Raw genomic sequence first — 21385 nt, forward strand, 5'->3', positions numbered from 1 at the left:
TACATGGAAACACACACAAGTCCTTGAAGTGGATATTCTGCTGAAATGTAGCACAGATAATGTAACAGGGCTAATCAAGACAGGGTTGACTGGATCTTAAAGAGGTTTTTAATTAATCTTGATCTCCAGTCACCTTATTACCTTTAACACTTAATGTGGGCGAGCCCATCACAAATTGAAATACGTGTGTTTTATAGCAATGATCTCATGCTACACTGCTCCACACAAGGATCTAGCTCTGCTTAACTTACCTTTACTTGTCGTGGCTACCGAGTGATAAAGACATTAGATCACACAGTGCCTTTACATCATACATTTAAACTCTCTTAACACTTTAATGAGATGTTGACAGGAAAAGAACAGTGATCAGCTGATTATTTTTCTGCTTTTCTTTTGCACACAGAATGTACAACAGAACGTGCAACTACGAAACTATCATCAGGCATTGGTACAAGTGGTTCCAACAATCAAGCGGGAACCACGACCACCAGCGAAACCACAAATATACCAACCACACAGACAAACACCGACACAACCACAAGTACAGCAACCACAAAAACACCAGCTGCACCGACAACCACCAAGGCAACCTCACATACACCAGCTGCACCAACAACCACCAGCACAACCACAAATGCACCAGCCGAACCAACAGCCACCGACACAACCACAAATACACCAGCCGAACCAACAGCCACCGACTCAACCACAAATACACCAACCAAACCAACAACCACCAAACTGACAACCACCGATGTAACCACAAATACACCAACCGAACCAACAACCATCGACGCAACCACAGATACACCAGCCGCACAGACAACCACCGACGCAACCCCAAATACACCAGCTGCGCCAACAACCACGGACGCAACCACAAATACACCAGCCGCACCGACAACCACCAAGGCAACCTCACATACACCAGCCGCACAGACAACCACCGATGCAACCACAAATGCACCAGCCGCACCGACAACCACCGACGCAACCACAGATACACCAGCTGCACCGACAACTGCTGGTGTAACCATGAATACACCGACTGCACCAACAACCACCGACCCAACCACAAATACACCAGCTGCAACGACAACCACAGACGCAACCACAGATACACCAGCTGCACCAACAACCATCGACGCAACCACAGATACACCAGCTGCATCGACAACCACCAAGTCAACCACAATTACACCAGCCGCACCGACAACCACCGACCCAACCACAAATACACCAGCTGCAACGACAACCACAGACGCAACCACAGATACACCAGCTGCACCAACAACCACCGGCGCAACCACAAATACACCAGCCGACCCGACATCCACCGGTGCAACCACAAATACACCAACCAAACTGACAACCACTGACACAACCACAAATACACCGACTGCACCAACAACCACCAGTGCAACCACAAATGCACCAGCCGCACCGACAACCACCGACGCAACCACAGATACACCAGCTGCACCGACAACTGCTGGTGTAACCATGAATACACCGACTGCACCAACAACCACCGACCCAACCACAAATACACCAGCTGCACCAACAACCATCGACGCAACCACAGATACACCAGCTGCATCGACAACCACCAAGTCAACCACAATTACACCAGCCGCACCGACAACCACCGACCCAACCACAAATACACCAGCTGCAACGACAACCACAGACGCAACCACAGATACACCAGCTGCACCAACAACCACCGGCGCAACCACAAATACACCAGCCGACCCGACATCCACCGGTGCAACCACAAATACACCAACCAAACTGACAACCACTGACACAACCACAAATACACCGACTGCACCAACAACCACCAGTGCAACCACAAATACACCAGCTGCACCGACAACCACTGACACAACCACAAATACACCAGCTGCGCCGACAACCACCAGTGACACAACTACAACTACATCGACCGCACAGACAACCACCAACGCAAGCACAAATACACCAACCTCACAGACAACCACAGATGCAACCACAAATACACCAACCTCACACACAACCACAGATGAAACCACAAATACACCAACCTCACACACAACCACCAATGAAACTGAAAGTACATCGACCGTTTACACCAGCAGCAGTCCAGCAAGTACAAGTCCACCTGTCCTGACTACATCTACACTAACAGCATCTACTAACACCTCGCCTGAGACTGTGTCCACCACCACAGCATCCTCCACCATCACTGCAGTTACAACACTCACAACTGAACCCACACCCTCCTCTCCTAGCTCCATCTCCACCTCCAGCTCTCTCCCTACAAACACCTCCCCAGGCAGTAGCACCGTAACCTCCACTTTAGATACCACCACCCCTAGTCCCTCAACAACCACCTCAGGAGGTAGGACTAATAGCATGATGTGTGTTGATGTTTGTTCTTCAAAAATAATATGCAACATGCAGGTGGGAGGGAATTCAGTGAGGACTCAAAGCTGCACTGGGTAATTTTACAAGTGTGCATGTTCTTCAGGTCTCTGAATGCAGATTTCTGACATCTTCACAAGTCTACAGTCATGCCCTCTGAGGCTGTACTGAGGCACAGTGCTGCTTTGAGTCCTTGCTACTGATATTTCCACTTACCTCACTAAATTCCAAGTCGAAATCAATCGAAATCTACTTCGAATGAATGTGCATGTCGCTTGATTGTGTTTATATCTTATGCTGCTGACAAGTGGCCAAAAAAATCACATTTCACTTTTTCACATTTATGCTGACGACCTACGTTTTTGTTTTTGGAAAAATGAACCTCTACAACTATGAAACCATCAACCACTCCTGCAACCACAGTCACCACCAGCAGCTCAACTGACTCTCCATCACCTCCACTCAGTACCACAACCGCCACACCTCCTCCAAGTACACCGACCACACATCCAACCACCGACACAACCGCAAGTACACCAACCGCACGCCCAACCACCGACACAACCAGAAGTACTCCGACCACTGGTCCCTCAACAACAACCTCACAAGGTAACAGCATTATGAGTGATGATGTTTGTCCTGACACAATAATATGCTATGACATGCAGGTGAGAGGGAATTCAGTGAGGACTGTAAGTTAAAGCTGCACTGGGTAATTTGACTAGTGTGCAGGTTGCACAGGCCAAAAAATAAATGATCAATAATCCCAATTATTACTTTATCTCTCTTTAAATATTCCAGACCATATGAAAACCTTGCTGGTCGTTAATATGCAGCAAATGTATAGATTTTCATTGGCATAATTACAGATTGATCATTTTGAGTCTTGCAACTTTAGCACGAAAATGTGCAGCATGCATATAATCATAGTGACACTGTTGGACACTGATGATGGCTGTGTTCTCTGTTTAGATGTCCTTTGATTGATTTTTATCTGTGTTTTGATGTTCCTTTGCCACGTTGCAGAAACCACCACTACCAACCCACCTGTTACAACAGCGCCACCCACCATCGTCACCATCCCGTTCATAGGTTCGTACCTTTCTCCAAAGTGTTGGAGTATGCGGTTGCCCATGAAATTGTCATTGTAGAAATTATTGGTTGGAATTAAATCCTCTCACACAAGGACCCACACTGCTAGAGGTAATTGTTTTGTGTCTTTCATTTTTCTTCCATCTGTCATCAGTGTGTCCAGCGTGCCCAGCTGACAGCGTTTGTCTTCAAGGCGTTTGCCAGTGTCGCTCTGGTACCTACCTGCAGGATGGCCACTGTGTACCCGGTAAGAACATAAGATGAAACTGTTACAACAGAGTGGTGTTGGTTAGACTTTTGCCTTATTTTCTCCTCTTATCTTCTTGACTCAGCTCAAGTGTTCCCAGGTGAGCTTCATCTCCCCAACCGGGAGTTTGAAGTGGAGATGAGTGACAGGACCTCAGGAATATTCCGGAAAACGGCACATGAAATCTCAGCAGCGGTGGGTTGTGAGCTCACAAAGCACATTGAAACGTTAAAATAAATGCTCCTCTCTAAGGCTACGTTCCCACCAAACGCGATGAAAGAAGATCGCGCCGCAAGATTACATACAAAGTCAATGCAAAGACGCGATGTGAAGCGTCATTTTGCCGGGCGATGCGATGGCCGCGATTGCGCGGCGCGATGGACGCGTTGGCCGAGAAAATCGCTCTTATCGCGTCGCCCCATCGCGCCATCGCTTCATCGCTCGAGTTGGAATTATTGAACTTTTGCGGCGGATTCGCGTGAAGACGCGCCGCGACAGCCTATCAGCGTTGAGATCGTCATCGACGTGCTGACGTACGGACGTAGCGACGAGAGAATGAAATGGCGGAAGAAATGTTGTTGTTGGGCGGGCTTGTCGCGCGACGCGATGACGTCGCAAGGGGTTTTTGTACCAGCATTAAAACTGGAGCGTCTGGCGCGACGCGATTTCATTTGAGGCGCGATTTGAGGCGTTTGGTGGGAACGTAGCCTAAGACATTAAACTCTATGATTATTCTGTGTCATAGCTCTATGAAGCTCTCAAAGATGTGCCTGGGTACCAGAGGTCTGAGGTTGTCCGACTTGAGTGAGTGTTTTCTCTTTCTCTGCTGCAGAAAAATATCCCACATGTCACAAAAGTTAGATTTTTCTTTCTTTGCAACTATTTGGTGCTTTTGTATAATTCTCTAGTGAAGGAAGTGTGAGAGCAACCGTAAACAACATCTTTGAAAACACCAATACCAGTGAAGATGCTGTTAGAGACTTAATTGAAACGGCTATAAACAAGTCCTCTGACACAGGTGGAGTGTTGACGAATGCTAATTTTACAAGTAAGTTCTGCTTTTGACTTTTAATTTTGTTTTTTTCTCTTATTCTCAAGTTTTTCTCATATTCCAGTTTTATATCCTCTCTGTCTTAGCTGAAAACCTGTGTGATGTGGAGCCATTACCTTGTGACTCCATCTCTACAAAATGTGCTCATGAAAATGGCTGGGCTCGTTGTTCCTGCAAAACTGGCTACATCAACAGCTTCTACTCAAACACCAGCTGCCTCGGTAAGTACGACTATTTAATAATCTTTAATCTTTAATAACCTCCTTTACCAAGAAGCAGAGCAGACCACACTCCAGGAGTCAATGTGGAGACGAGGTCAAGAGCTGTGGCCTTTTCTCCATGCCGACCCTTGGCGCCGACTTCATTTATCTCTGTAATTTATTTCTTTTTAACGGGGTTGTTTCCCTGGACACACGTGGAGGAATAACAACTTTCTCTCTGGAGAGTCGTGACCAAGGAGATCAGCTATGAGAAGAGCCGATAAATAATAACTTTCATACAAGTGCTGCATACAGTTCCTTTCCCAGGAAAACAACATAATGTGCACTTATGTGCTGGTTTGTAATGGTCATCATGGAGCCTCCGTATGAAGAGGCTCTCATTGTGCTCATGTTTTCATTACATGTGCAACCAGGCGAACCGTCCATCCACCGTGATGGAGTCTGAAACTGTAGCCTGTTCTTCTTATGTCAGTCTCTGTGAAAAACACTGTATGATTAAATGATTGTTTCCCTTTGCAGGGTGTCCAAGTGGACAGGAGCCAGATGGAGACAAGTGCAAGTCGTGAGTGCACACATTTTAATTTTGTTAACAGGCTCAGTTTTGTATGTGGGGTGTAGCGTGTGTGGTGCACATGATGTGAAGTTGGCTCCCCCGTGTGGATTCAGAGTTAAACTCCATTAACATGCGACAGGACAGTCCTGAAATCTTAATTCCATCATGTTTAACTGCTCTGTTTTGTCCTGCAGGTGTAAATTTGGATATGGTGGCTTCAACTGTAACGATTGTGAGTAACAGCAGTATTTCAAAGGCAAAAAACGATGCTGCAGCAGTGATGTGCTGACCCATAAAGGTCTAAATATGTCTCTGTGTGTGTTTACAGCGTCTCTGCTGGCAGTGGTGGTCGTCTCCTGTGTACTGGGAGGAATTCTTCTCATCCTGGTCCTGGCTGTGATCAGTTACCATGGCTGGTAAGGTCCTCACAACTTTACCAACATTAACACTGACTTGCTTTGAGTCATTCTGTATAAATCCAACTCATACAGCAGCTCTCTGGAAGAAATGCATGTTTGCATTTGAGCCACATTAGCCCGGTAAATATCACTCTGGCTGTTTGCAGGTCAGAAGATGTAAAATTTAGGTAAAATTTTCATTGAAAAGTGATTTTTGAAGTGTTGTTTCAGTATCTTAATGCCTATATTTCAATGTGTATTTGTAGCCTGAATGTCTAAAAAGCTCACTTTTCAATCAAATGAATACTTCAGAGCGTTAAAGGATGAGGCTGGCGGTATTCAGTATTGTTCTTATTGTCATCAATCTTTCCAGCATCTCTACTCTTTCTGTGGCAGTTCATAGTGAATAATAATAATGATGTGATGACGCTAGCTTAGCTGCATTGTTGTCCAAAAACACAGAAATATACACATGAAAACATTTTTCACTGGGTTTCATTTCAGTTTTGAATAGTTTTGGGAGATCAATGGAGCTCTATGATCCAGAGGAATGAGCTATATCAGACTTTGGGTACAAGCGCAGAACTTCTTTGTAAGATCAATTCATTGTTGGATTTGAAAAGGAAAATAGAAAAATGTTGTATTCGTGTTGTCTGTACATCAGGAGGAGATACTCCAAGAGAAAGCCAGACGACAGCAGTAGTCCATACTTCTTAGGTGAGTCCTGGCCCGCTGGCATCATCCCCATCCCCCGTGCCACCACTAACTCGAATTCAGCTCGTTCGATGGGGATGAGAAAAGCGGCCTACACCGATGTCCTGGGGGACAGAACACAACAAACCAACAGAGCAGTGAGTTACCACATGTTCTCCCGTCGTCTCTGTTGCCTAAATTACTTCCCACTAATCCTCAGACTCAGTCATGCGTATGTAACCATGCGCAGCTGCACTTTTCTGTAGCCGGCTGGTTCAAACTCGGACTCTGCGTTGTGTTGTGTTGAATGATGGACAGGATATTCGTTTACAGTTCATGTTGCCGTTTATTCTGAACAGGAACAGGATATGTACTGGTCAGTTGGCTCACAAGGCAGCTTACACGCAGCATGCTCGGTCACGTCTCTCATTAACTAGCAGTGTTTTCACAATACAAAATCACATATAAAATAGAATAACAATGAATTGTGTACCTGAACAGGAACAGGATATGTACTGGTCAGTTGGCTCACAAGGCAGCTTACACGCAGCATGCTACAAAAGGGATAGCGCGTGTTAGCACAAAGGCTAACCAGCTAACTCAGAAAGTGCATTATGCTGTTAACCGTACATTTCTGTACGCAACAGTGCCGCGACTCACTCATAACTCTTCACAATAACATCTCCATGAGTCAACGTGCACCTATGCTTATACAGGACAGTAAACAGACAGTAATACACATAATTTGTACGGAGTGCTGCGCTCCACAACTCACCTCGGTCACGTCTCTCATTAACTGGCAGTGTTTTCAAGTAGCAGAGAGCATTTGTCAACTGCCTGAGAGGGGGCGACATTGAGCCATCTAACCACCTGAATACAACATTATCCTCATACAGCCATTACAGCAAGTGGAAACAAACACTATATACAAACTCTGTTACACGTAGTGTCGACCGTCCACTAAATCAGTTTGTTCAATGTTGCCCCGCCATCTTGCATCCAGATCGCATCTGCTGATTAACCTTAAACCCACCCAGTAAGCGTGTATGTGACCATTCGCAGGTGAAAAATCTTGACACTTCAACCAGCAAATCAACAAATCCGTGCTCACCGTGCAGATGACCATCCAGTGTGATTTCAGATCACAGATTAAATGCCTTAATGACATGTTTTCAATCCAATGCCCACCAGTATGTTGAACTCAGTCATGCTAGCATGTAGCTCCCTCCCATGCTCCTGCTTTGCCTGACTCCCAGTGTGTTGCTTTAGGGGTTTCATCTGAAGCAGAAAGGATGGAAAAAGGTAAAGCATGGCTTTGCTTTTAGCTTTTGATTTTCCTCGATTCCCCTTCTGATTGTGTAGGCCGGCCACATGAGAATCGTGGTGACAGTGTTTTCGGGTGATGGGAAGCTGGATTGTTGTGGAAAGCCGTCTGCTTTCATCTTCATGTTAAATCTAGTGTGTGACAGTTGGAAGAAGCTCAGCCAATGCTAGTTTAGGAGTGACTATGATTAATTTTCAATACACATTGGTGACTGTGGTTACTTGTGTGTGTGTGCTTGCCTTTTGTGGGTGTTTATGTGTGAAGTCCCCACATCTGAGAGACACTAATACACTGCTTCCACTGACATTTCAGATGGGATCATATGATCTCAGCACGGAGGGAATGAGGACCTTCAAATGTAAAAATACATCCCGCTACTCCTACCTGGTTCAAGGCCACGAGAACCCGTACTACTTAGGAGATGAGAAGTCAAACTGAAAGCATCGGGCCGCCGGGGGATGGAATCCATGCAGGAAGGAGGGACATGGGATCAAAAAGAAGTTACCCATTTGAGGGTCCAGGTCTACAGGCACATTTCCTGAGCAGGACCAGGTTATTTCAACACGTTTGAACTTGCATGGATTAAATCACAAAGACAAACAGAAACCAAAGAGATTCATTCATACGAGCAAAAACATTTGACCAATTTGTTTAAAGTGAGGTTGTGTGCATCATGTCTGTTCTCTGCAAAGAACTAAATGGTGCTAATTATAACCAGTAGATGTCACCATTGCTCAGTATAATTATCCTCCTGTTTTTGTAAGTATGTTTGACTTTTTTGTGCTTTAAAGAAATCATTGTAGTCTTTAAAATGAAGCGTCTTACATTGCTAATTGCACTGAAGTGTGAAGTTTACCACCAGTTTTCCTCTCAAATCAAAATTGAATGTGGGTTTTCAGGGACAGCAAAATATTTTTCTTATGGGTGTGATTATTTAAAAAAATATATAAATAAATAAATCTTGAATGACCAAAGGGGCTGGATCCCTGGTTTGAGGTTTTTCAAAAGGGATTTGTATTGTAGCTGAGTACTCTTTGTGTGTTGAAGCTGCACTTGCAGAATGTGCCTCTTTAATGGTCTGTTTGACAAATATGAAACATGCAGAGCTGGTGATAAAGCCTGCCTCTGGATGTGCCAATTGCCTATTGAATGCATTTCTTTTGAAAGCTCTTACATATATATGTATCCTTAATCTCTGAGACAGTGCACTATTTTATAAGTGTGTAAAGGTTTTCTAAATAATGGATCTTTGGGCAGAGTGTGTACATGTGCATGTGAGTGCAATGGAAATAAATTAATTTACACACTGTTCTTGTTTCTCATCATTGGTGGGTCTATCAGTATAACTGCGCTACATAAGTACTTCAACAGCTTTATTGCCCCATGATTCAGACTTTTTTGCATGTGTGAGTCTTTTACATCCACTTTGTGTCACTAATCATCGTCTTTTTAGAGTAGGATATCTGAAGAGTTAAAGGTGACCACTGATGCTCCACAGACAGTTCTGCTGGACTAATATGGCTGCCAAACAGAGCTGCCAGAGAAAAAGCGCCCTGAAGCTGCAGTAAAAATAAGGATTCGAGAGAGCTCATCTACTCAACCGGTTAGTTTCAGGTTGTCTTTAACATGGGAGATATGGCCAGAACTTTGGTTTAAAACATTCAACAAATGCACTAACACTACCATTGTGTTGCACAGATAGCTCCTGAAGTTAGCATGCTAGCCCATCTGTTGCCCACTGCTAACTGAGCTCACGAGCTAATGGCAGCTAGTAGCTACAGCATTAGATAGCTACAGCAAAGGGTGCAGCTAGCAGCAGTTAGCGGTTACGCTGGTGAGACGCCGCCCCCTATTTGTTTGGATCAACCTTCGATAGGTCGCTGATTCTTACACATTGCACCTTTAGGAGCTCAAAAATAGACTTAAAGATGATTTTGAGTAGTTTTTTTGTAATGTCTGACAGACAGTTTGACCTGCCTGGCGTCTAATTTACCTCAAACATGACTAATGTCACCATGTGGGATAACAGACTGAACATGTTTTTGTCTGTGAATGACTTTGAAATAAAACAAAATGAAAGTATTAGTTCCTGTATAGCCTGTAGGACACTTGATGTGCCTTATGGTCATTTTTGTATTTTGTCACCTTTAGTGAATGAGCCCAGTTTGTGGCAAAGGGAACAATGTATATTAGTGGGGTCTTTGGGACCCCAAACAGGAAGGAGGTAAAGCCAGTGCTGAGGATTAAAGGTTTCCTGTGGAGTTTTTAACCTCTAGCTGAGCTGTGGAGCTGATTTCTTCGACTGGACAGGCACACAAGGACGAGGTTTCACAGTGCACAGCCCCACCAATGGTGTCACACTATTACACTGACCAACAGGTGGCGCTGACCTGCCGAGATACACCTGCAAATGCAGAGAAGAAGACTGCAGCCAGATGACATGGATGACCACAGTGGTGAATTTGAAGTACTTCAGTCTTAAATGAGCTTTTTAAATGTTTAATGAGGATTGAAATACATAACAGCAGATTAGTGAGAACTCAAGGACGCGCTGTTTGAGTGAGTAACACTGAATATAAACATAAATACAAGCATAACTCGAAGTCCACAAGGCCCCTTTTCATTTCAGTCAATCTGTCCTGTGACTCTTCTTGAATTCAGTGTGTCTGGAAATCATCGCAGAGTTCAACATTCATTTGCTGTATTGCTTTAGCAAACACCACCGCTCTCATTCAAACTGAATAATGGCACTGGTGCAGTTCATTATGCAGATCACAGCAGCAGCAGCAGAAGGATTTTGGGCCTACGTGAACGGCCACATGAATCACACTGTTAATGAGATTATTCTTAGAGGTGGGGTTGATGTTGCATTTTACACAGAAATACTGCACCTCCCTGCCTGCTCTGCAGCACTTTGTCACGCTGAGTGATGAAGTGTTTGAAGGCCTTGGAAGTTTTAAGTTGGTGTTTGTGTAAAACTTGCCGGTGCGCTGCTGTGGCATTAGACTCCAGGAGGCTGCTCCTTACAGGCTCTTAAAAGTTGGGATTTGGTTTGCTGGGAGGCTAAATCTGGCTTTGCCAGGCCTTAATCTTGGGCAGTGGGTCACTGGAGCACACTGTGACTGGCATACAGGGGTACAAATCAAATACACATGTGGTGTGTTCATTTGTGTTTGCATGTACAGAGTAAATGTGTGTGTTCACTGTGTTTCATCCTGATCTGTAGCTCAAATCAGTGGCTGGAATTTAATACTCGTCTGTCTGTGAGTGAAATAACACAAATTAAAGAGTCACAGAGAGAGAGGACATGGTGTTTGACTTAAGTACATTCAGAGAATCTGGCTCAAGCTGCAGCGTGTGAGCTTTTTCACTCCTCTGCATGAATTAAAGTGGTGAAGTGGTGAAGCTAAGGTGTTGTGATGAAGATCATCACATTTCTCTTTACTGTATTTGTCTGTGCAGGAATGCATTGCATTTTCCCCGTTACCTGGTGTGCTGCAGCACATCCCATCAGCCCACAGGCTCAGCTGACCGATTGATGGACCACTTAGCAGCCGTGAGCTACACACATCCCCATCATTTGACCTGCCGGAGCTGTGGGACTGGCCACGCAATCCAATAAGCATCGAACTGCTGAGACAAGCGAGCTGGAACACGGACTCGAGGAGCTCCCTCCTCCCTGAGAGGCTCGGGATCGGAGGAGGTGCAGATCACACACACTTATGGTGAGTGTTCAATCAGCTCCTCAATGAGCTGCTAATTCTGAGGTTTGTGTCTCTTTGTTGTTGCTTTGTGTCTGTGGTCATTTTGTGTCTCATGCTAGTTGTTCTGAGTATTTTTGTGGTCATTTTACACCTCATTGTGGTCGTTTTCGTGTCTTTTTGTTGTCATTTTCATCTCTTTGAGGTCATCTTTGGATGTCTTTATCATCATCATTGCATCTCCTGGTCGTTTTTGCATCTTTTGTGGTCATTTTGTGTCTCTTTGTAGTCGGTTTTGTATCTTGTGATCATTATTGCATTTCTGTGATAATTTTTGTGTCTCTTTGTAGTGATTTTTGCATCTTTTTGGTAATTTTGCATCTTTTTTTGGGTCGTTTTTGTGTAGTCATTTTGTATCTGTAGTAGTTTTGCATCTGTTTGTAGTGACTGACTTTCCAACGAGACGTATTAAATTCCTTCATATAGAGGTTCTGATGCTGACAAGCCAGCTGCTTATCACCTTCTTACTCTGGCGGGGGGTGACACCAAGGCTGGCCAATCAGATTCCGTAATGGGGGTCATGCCACCTATATGGCCCCATCCTTGCTTGGTGGGATTACCTGATTTAAACGAAGGAACAAACTAAATGTTCCCAGAAATCTGAACTCTTCAAGCTTGTTTGTGATCCCTCACTTCCCTCTATCAGAGTGGATCTGTAACCTGATTGGCTACAACCTGATTTGTTATCCTCCTATCTCCCGTCATTATCTCAGACTGTGGGGGGGGGGGAGCAGTCGGAGGCCTTGGAGGAGTCTGAGTGCCAGCAGATAATGCAGTGAAGGCCAGACAGACAATCATATCGATGCCTCTTGGAGGCTGAGAGAATGGTGAGAAAGTCGTGGCGCCAGGTGGACATTAGTCTAAGAGGACATTAAGCAAACAGCAACGATCACATGAAAGGGAGAACAGTAAATATGATTGCAGTTAATATCATGCAGAGAGGTGATACCTTCTCCTCTCTCTCTTAATCCTCCCTGCTTTCAGGTCGATCTGACCCATAAAAATCCACAAACATGGGGTGAACATGAGTGTTTCTACATGTCTGGTCACATCAGCAGCCTCAGTTATTTTTATTGTCCCTCTGTTCATTGTCATCCTCCACCCACTTTCCTACTTATCACATCCATTTATTTATTTATTCTATATGTATTTTTAAATATGATTTTGTTTTCCTTGTGTTTTTAAACACTTTGCCTCATGTGAAGGACTTTAAAATGCTTCTATGCTTGAATGATGCATTAATAAAGCAACTCGCCCTGCTGAGTGCCATCTGACACATCGCAGAATCTTCAGTTTTGGCTCAGGCTGTTAACCTGCATGCTGATATTTAATTTAGTTTTTTTTTATCAGTCCTGTAAACATTAATGTTGGACAGCGCCTGTATTTTTGGTGCACCAGCTGGCTTTTGTTCCTTCATGAGAAAATGAATTGTTTTTTAGCATAAAGTCAGCGTATTTCAGCCATTGCTGCTTTGTTTTGTTTGCAGGATGAATAAGAGACGAGAAGTCAGAAGGACGGTCATGAAACAAAGTTAATGAGGCAGACATATTTCGCTACGGGCCATGTCTGGCTCTGCTGTGCTTTTAATACAGTGTTTCTCAATTCCGGTCCTCGGGCCCCCCTGCCCTGCATGTTTTAGATGTTTCCTGCTCCAACACACCTGATTCAAATGAGTGTCTCGTTATCAGGCCACTGCAGAGCTTGAGGACGAGCCGATAGTTTGAATCAGGTGTGGTGGAGGAGGGAAACATCTAAAACATGCACAGAGAGTCTACCATGTGCTTTATTATCTGAAGTCAGTTCTGTCCATGCGGTCCCCCTGGAGGACACACACAGACCCAGTTTGTGACCAATTTGTGGGGTCAGGCGCCAGCTTGGACCTCCTGCTCCACCCCTCACCGTGGACTCTCCTGCTCCCCAGAGGAGGAGGTTAGCAGATGCCTCTGAATCAATTTGGCTGAAGACCCGTAACGACCTCTGTTGTAATTAATGGGGATGTTTGGATACTCGCTCCGTCCAGCTGGCATCCAGAGAGCACCGCTGTAACAAGTCAGGACTTTTTTCATAATAAGCTTATTTTACATGAACAATATATATTAATCAACATTTCAAATAATGTGAAAATGACACGAACAAAGGAAAATAATAAGAAAATATATGTGTTTGTCACAGTCTGCAGTATAAATGACCAGTGAAACCTCAGTAAAAATTCCATGTTTAAACAAAAATCAAGAAAAATGATTCAAGATAAAAAATATTTATACACATTTTCTTTAGCTACAGATGTTCAACCCTCTACATATAAGAAATAACTAAAACTGTCAGATTGCCCACAAAGCTGCTGCCGGATCAGTTTTGGACCCTGACTTTCTTCTTGCCCCTTTGCTTTGGCATCATATTGAAGAATAACACGTTGATTGCCTTTGAGTTCACATTAATTGAACGAAATCTCGTGTGTCTGCACGCTCAGGCCTGTGTGTGCACTTATCCTGAAATCCTTGGTCCACAAAGACAGACTGCAAACACCCACAGTTATCATGTGTTGCGTTCAACATGTCATGTGTTTCATTCAGAGGTACCACATGGAGAGGCACAAGAGGACGCACAGCGGAGAAAAGCCGTACAGATGTGAGACCTGCCAACAGGTTAGTGAGCTGCTCGGCGCCCTGCAGGCCTGAATGATGTCGAACTCTTCATGATTTGCTTTAAACACGTTTGTTTGTTCCCTTCAGTATTGTAACATGTTGGAGCGGTTGAGGCGTGAACAAGAATTAGCCTCGCATATACCTCATATCACAATAAACCAGGGACAAAGGAGTGAAGGTTTGATGTATGTAGCAGAGATGCTGCTGTATGTATAAAAAGAAAAGATGTCATGTTTCTGTGCGACTATTTTTCAGCATCTGTGTACGTTTGTGTGACCCGTCGAGGCTGAAGGGTTTCTGTCGATGCGTCACGCTAGCCGGTGTTCAGCTGCTTCACTTCGACCTCTCCTCCACATCTGATTTGCCATATTGTCTCAATATGCTCGTTTGCAAAAAAAATGTACAAAACACTAAATCTTACTTTGCTGAATTTTGACCCCCTGTATAAAATTTATTTTACTATAATTCTTTCCCTTTTTTATTTTTTTTAAGTCACCGCCAAATTTTGTAGCTGATGATATCTTCCATTTTTATGTTCTTTCGGGTTCTTGTGACGTGGTTCGCAAGACTGTACTTGTCCAATGAATTTAAAACTGATTAGGGAGAAAACAATAAAAAATGCTGTTATCAAGAGCTGCTGCTGTCGTCCTTTATGAGCTGAGGGGTGTTAGACATGTCAAAGGTGTCGAGAGGATGCTGTCAAAGGATGCCTGTTATTTCCTGTTCTGCACAGAAGAGCTTTACTGACTCATTTCGTCCACTAGGTGGTGCTGGTGGGCCTTTTGCTTTGCTGTCACAGTAACTTCAAGAAGTTCAAACAGGACTTCCTTTTTCACAGCAGTTCGGCTTCATCACATTTCTCATTTGTTCACATGGACTTTTCTAATTCAGGCCTGCTGTACTCATAGTTGTGCCTCTAAAAGCAGCTTCTCTCGTTTAACGATGAGGACTTAATGAACCAGATGGTTTACGGTCACTCCTGTAAAATCTTATCTCTCCTCATGAAGCTGTAATCTGCAGCATGAATACCAAGACTTCACCTTCAAAAGGGTCATTCAGCTTTTAAATGAGACTTGTTTCCTTGAAATTAACCGAGTGAATGACGGTACTTTTGTAAACTAAATGTATGTAAACAAGCTGTTGAAAATGAGGGAAAGCACGTATGATTCATTTGTTTTTCCATGATCTCCTCTCAACCCAGACTGCGACAAACTCTCCAAATTTCAAGTTTTTATTGAAATACTGAAGGATGAAATGTCCCTTTATGGGTTGAGAAAATTCTCCTTTCTCAGCTAAATAAACTCTTTAAAAAACCTGTGGGATCAGCTGGAAAATGCGTTGTCACAAAGCTGTAAACTGGGCTGTTTTGACTCTGGAGATACGTGCTTCTCACAGGACGGCCATGCTATAAACACATGATAATCTTACAGAATATGATGCATTGCTCTAGTGAACTTTAACTAGATTTTAATGATAATACTGACATTCTTAAGTAAAGTTTTGAATACAGAACTTTTTACTTGCACAATGCGGTACTGAATACTTCTTCACCACTGAGACGACGATATACCCAATTTATTCAATATTAAATGCAAGCATATGAATGAAAAACATAAGTAATAGCATAGAAATACAGCGTACCTATACATATAATGGTGTACTGTATTTAATAGTCATGTGATGCTTTTGAGTCAACTAATCAAAAAATAAAAGTTTGACTTTACACATTAAATTCATCAGTATTTCTATGGAAGTCCAGAGAAGCCTTTGAATAAACTTTGAACTTTAACTTTGCCACGCATGATTTCATTTTCAGTAACCATTAACGGAATAAAAAGACTTCCTTATATTAGAAAGAGAAGTGAACAGAATAAAACCTGCCTTTGACGTGACCTTCACTTGCTTGCGTGATCCAGCTTCCAGCACATCATCATGAGCTGCTACTGATGAGCAGAACCTGATGCTTCAGGCAACCTGTACAATGAAAAGCTTGTAGAATCAAGGTTTTAGCGAACAGTGTGAGGACATTTTGGCAGTGTTAGGGGTCAGACTTGGCTTTTAGGGTCACGGTCGCATTAGTTTTAGGTGATTTTGGCTGAACCCTTGTTAATTAGTGGTCTCTCTGGCCGTTGCCGTCTGCTCTCTCGTTGCTCCTGTCGAGGTCACAGGTGTGTTGACAGAGTGGATGTGACGTCCATGATGTTCTCATCTTCAGAGCTGAAAAGAGGCTACTGATTGTGTTGTGTACACAGGGAGATACTGAGCAGGAAATAATAACAATAAAGTTTTAATGATGCTGCAACATGAGCTGCTGGTAGGATGAGTCAAATAAAGAGGACAAATATCAACACAACCTCTGTTGTGATATTCAGTACATATGAATCACACTGACCACCTGACCTTCCTGCCATGAGCTTCACACTGAGGTTTTAAGTGAAACATCTCAACAGCTATTGGATGGACTGCCATGAAACCTGGTTCAGGTTCAGTCAACTCTTCACTTATCATGTAGCGCCACCATCAGGTCAAAATTTGAGCTTTTCTAGTCAGTTTGTGGCTAAATACCCACAAAACTGAAGACATTCCCATCAGCCTCAGCTGTACTTTGGGTTTACTGCTAATTAGCAAATGTTAGTATGTTAACGCACGCTATATGGTGAACATTACACTTCCTCAACATCAGCCTGTTAGCATTTTGCTAGTGCTTTAGTACAGCCTCACAGAGCTGTTAGCATGGCTATAAAGGCGCAGGCTTGTTTATTTGTATATCATTCATGTAATGGGATAAAAAAAACATGTTTGCCACATACAGAAACAGTTAAAAATGGACTTTAATCTTTAAACTTGCTCTTTGCTCCAAATAAGCATCATCTCCTCAACCATATTTGCCTCAAGGAACAGATGAGGATGGAGTGATCCATCAACAACAGAAAATAAAAGGTAATCTAAACAATGACCTTGTGCAATATTAAGAGCGGCAACCCTTCTCCCAGAATCCAGTCCTGAAATAAGACTCACTTGTGCCAACACTGTAAGGCCTCTGGAATTAATTCTGAAAACTCGTGGTATTGAAAAATGTCACAATGTCACCGACTATTTGCATGAGATAAGGGTGAGGTCAGCCAGGTGTGTGTGTTAATTCACATTTGTCTGTAAAGTCGTGTCCCAGTGCAGAGCTGTAAAAGCTGCGTCATGGCAACATGGAAAACACGAAAAGAATTTGCCTGCCTCATATGAATTTATTGACAAGCTGAAAGGCCGGGATAAGAAATTAACCAGTCATGTTAATTTTCTCAGATAAGGTCCAAACCTTATTTAAACAGACGCACAATGCGTTGTAATATTCACTTTCGTGTCAGTACTGTAGTTAATAAAAGTGTTTTGCTCCTCATATTCATGTCGATTGTGAATCAAAATATATCATGAAACATGAGATTTTTCACTAATCAAAAATCTAATTTATTGCGGTCTGTCCGGATGACGAAATTAGGAGTTTTATTATTGTGATAATAAGAAAGATTTTCATTCAAGCTCTCCAGACGGCTGCTTATATTATCATGTTTGAAGTGTGTGTCCCAAACACTACACACTGCCTCAATCGCTCGTACTGAAGCAGTGACACAAGAAAACAAACAAAACACTTCCTTGACAACGAGTCAGGATTTTATCTGGTGAGCTGGCTTCATTCGACAATGACCACAGGACCAAAATGTCTGATGCCACAGAGGTTTTATTCGAGCCTTTGATAACCATCATTTGATCTTGTTGTTTGTGTTTATTCAATACCTGCGTTGCCCACAGACAAATGTAAAAACAGTGTCACTCATGCAATAAAAAGGGGCATACTCCCAATTTCCAAAGAAATGAAACTTCATTGACAAACAGCCATAGACTGTTAAGCTCATGATGTGTTTTGGTTGAGAGGAAGTGTAGCACAGCAAGAATAAAACAAAAGTGTAAAGGTCGGTCACAACTGCCCTGTTTATAAACCTATTATGGCTGTGCCTAATTTCCTTGAGGCAATACTTGTTTCTGTGAGGAAGAAATAGTGAGTAACCAGGATCTCTGATCGCAGCTTTTTGTGTCATTAAACACTGGCACAGGGTTGGAGTGCTTGTGAAAGAGCTCTGGTAACGTGTTCTCTGGAGGAGGAGAATGATATTTAAGCTACTGATTAACTTAAATGTACAAATGTGTCAAATCAGCTTTCTTCTCCTCCAACCTCCCTTTTCTCTGACATACAATTGCAGGATTTAGAGTTTAAATTATTTACTCTGGTTCATCCCCTGAAGTGGGACTTGACCAGATAAGATAAGATATAACTTTATTGATCCGACGCTGGGGAAATTAAGATGTTACAGATAGCATTAAAAGGAGAAGGCAAATGAACAGCTTGTTAATACTGACGTTAACCACCACCTGATGGACATGACCTCAGGGTTAGGTTTAGGTTAAAACGCAGTGCTCTTGGGGGAGCGCGAGGGTTAGAGCGTTTCATCTGGTCTGAATCGGTTGATGAGTTTGTGAACTTGGTTTTCTACTTCATTCAGTTTCTTATGTTTTAGTTTTTTATGCCATGTGACAACATTCACTTCACTCATTGGTCAGATGTGTCTGGGGTGGGAGCAGTAATGTAAGCACAGGAAGAGGGTCTTGAAGGCCAAATACAATGATCTGCATTGCACTCGTCCAGTGCTAGCAACTGTTGAATTTGCTCATCCACATCTCACAATGCAAAGCACGCCTGGTGATGGGAGCTGTTTCCCTCAAACTTGCAGAATTCGCCCAGCAGCTGGAACGGATTGAGGCTGGATCACGTTCCCACCACAAATGAACTGCTCCAGAGTTTGTTAGGAACCAGACCCTCAGGATCTCGGTCTGGTTGTTTGGTTTGTACCCAGGTTTGATTGACAGCTATCACACCAGCCCCAAAGAACTGAAGTCACCAAATGACCAATGACCAAAACATGTTTTCATGTGTCACTGTTTTCACAGTTTCCACTGTTTCTAGATGACTATCAGGATTCGCATCAAGATCTGTGGATTATCTTAGATAACGACATTGTCGACGCCTTTGTTTCTAAGAATACAAATGCTACTTATTTAGTTATAATGTTCGAGTGGAGAGGCCTTCATAAGGATAGATTCCACTGAGTTTAAGTTTTCCACAGTATCAGTGGTGGAGGTCTTGAAACCTCAGAAAGTAAAATCAAAAACACAGTCTTTAGATGACCTGACGCCACAAAAGTTAAAACAGGAAAAAAAGTTTGTGATTTGGATAAACTGAACTTTTAAGCACCAAACTTTATTGGAACAAATGACGAGGGTCAGTCAACAATCGCATGTTTTCTTCCTAAAATGGTCTCAGAGGTTACATAACCACTGAAAATAGAACAGAAAGGCTTTCGGGAGCAGCCCATTTAGCCTGAAATGGTTGAATCCATTAAGAAGTCCACAATAACAACATGAAGACAAGAGATGACATTGTGGAGGTTTAGTATCTTTTATTATGTTACGTATTATGTTTTTCTGAATGAGTTTGTTCTCTTGTGTTCTCATTTTTGGACAATAAGAAAGACAGAAAGAAAAAACTCTCCTCAGGAATGTTAGTGGCACACTTTAAAAAACATTGAAAACCTACCTGTGTATCCTCAGAACAAATGAAAAGACCACTGCCTCTCTCTGCCAGCCAAATTCTACCTTGTCTAATGATATTTGTTTGAATATCAAACATCTATCACATCATCAGGCTGGATTTAACTCCACAGAACCCAAATTCAGCTCAAAGTCAGCGTGACCTGTTCATGGTTCAGTGCTTGAGGATGTCGTCATACAAATCTACTGAAGTTAGATCGAGACTCTGAGGCCACAAAAACTGGTTGATCCTGCCTAAGGTCATTACGATAAGGTAAAAGCAGTGTCACTCATGCAATAAGGTACAACAAGGTAATTAAAAGTGCACTCAATCATCTATAAATCAATATTACAGTAATTGTACTGTGGCATTCAGGGAATTCAGGGTAATACTGCGATGGTAAATATGAAATGTATCAAATTGTGTTTTATGTGAACTTAAGTTTTACTTCAAAAGGTAAAAGTAAGTCTACAGTTTAAGTTCACACTGAATCAAAAGAACACCATAAACCAATAAAAGAATCTGGATGCTGAGATTTTAAACTACAAGTGCAGATTTGAGTTTTATAATGAGTTTTAAATAACTGTAACTGAGTCATATTCTTTCCAGTACGACCACAAAGTACAGCATCACGATAGTCAGGTGATAAAAGCATTCATTCTTGGCAATAAGATGATAAAATGTAGCCCCTGTAATTATTTTTCTAGTGTGAGGTTAAAACTGAGATCTGAATCAAAGTACGTAGTTGGCTCTCAGGAACAATGATTGAACCTTCAGTTTTTTCTTAACTGAGCTGCTATCCAGAGCTGGATATCTAAAATATAGCTAAATAGAGCATCTGTTGGTCCTGAGTCGTCAGGAGACATGACAATGTAAAGATGTGTGTCGTCAGCGTAGCTAGAAATTTAGTCCATTGTCAGACTTATTGATATAATGAAAATGCTAACATCTGTCAGATATGAGTGGACACAGAGAAGATGAATCATTTCAGTTTAGTGCAGGTTTAGTTCATGCTGATGTGGCTCTCAGGATGAAGGTCGGTGTCTGGTCCAGGAACCATGAGGTTATTAGGTCTTTATGACACTCCTTGACAGCTAAAGGATGTGTCTGGCACAGATATTCATGATGCCCAGAGGATGCATCATATGAATGCAGAAGCTGTTGGCAAGGGACAGACAGACTTTTGGTTTCTGAAAAGTCTGGTTTCCATTTAATGCCTTGGCCATCCATCATCTGGATATCCGTTGCTGACTAGAAGCCCTGAAACACTGGCTGTTATCCCCAGAGACTAAATCAATAATAGACAATTAGCCTAGCATTACCAAGAGATTGATATTTGTGGCTTAAATGCCACCATCC

General features: G+C 42.8%; 3 protein-coding genes across 3 annotated transcripts in view; 2 read left to right on the top strand and 1 right to left on the bottom strand.

The window, feature by feature from the left end:
* Positions 1–21385, bottom strand: part of asic2 (acid-sensing (proton-gated) ion channel 2) — a 483037-nt gene that overhangs the window by 38305 nt on the left and 423347 nt on the right. The window lies entirely within an intron of this gene.
* Positions 2797–21385, top strand: part of LOC139343766 (protein HEG-like) — a 43290-nt gene continuing 24701 nt past the window's right edge. The window contains exons 1-2 of the mRNA XM_070981555.1: positions 2797–3015; positions 3433–3498. Of these exons, the coding sequence (XP_070837656.1) occupies positions 2799–3015; positions 3433–3498 (283 nt within the window). The 5' untranslated portion in view covers positions 2797–2798. The remainder of the gene's footprint in view (positions 3016–3432; positions 3499–21385) is intronic.
* On the top strand, positions 3528–14424 carry LOC139343092 (protein HEG-like). Its single transcript, XM_070980494.1, has 12 exons — positions 3528–3532; positions 3593–3609; positions 3653–3745; positions 3831–3940; positions 4491–4549; positions 4654–4793; positions 4883–5017; positions 5537–5579; positions 5765–5802; positions 5899–5986; positions 6633–6819; positions 14320–14424. The coding sequence occupies exons 1-12, from the start codon at positions 3528–3530 to the stop codon at positions 14422–14424; spliced, it is 1020 nt and encodes a 339-aa protein (XP_070836595.1).

Source organism: Chaetodon trifascialis, chromosome 15 (assembly GCF_039877785.1).
Source record: "Chaetodon trifascialis isolate fChaTrf1 chromosome 15, fChaTrf1.hap1, whole genome shotgun sequence".
NCBI lineage: Eukaryota > Metazoa > Chordata > Actinopteri > Chaetodontiformes > Chaetodontidae > Chaetodon > Chaetodon trifascialis.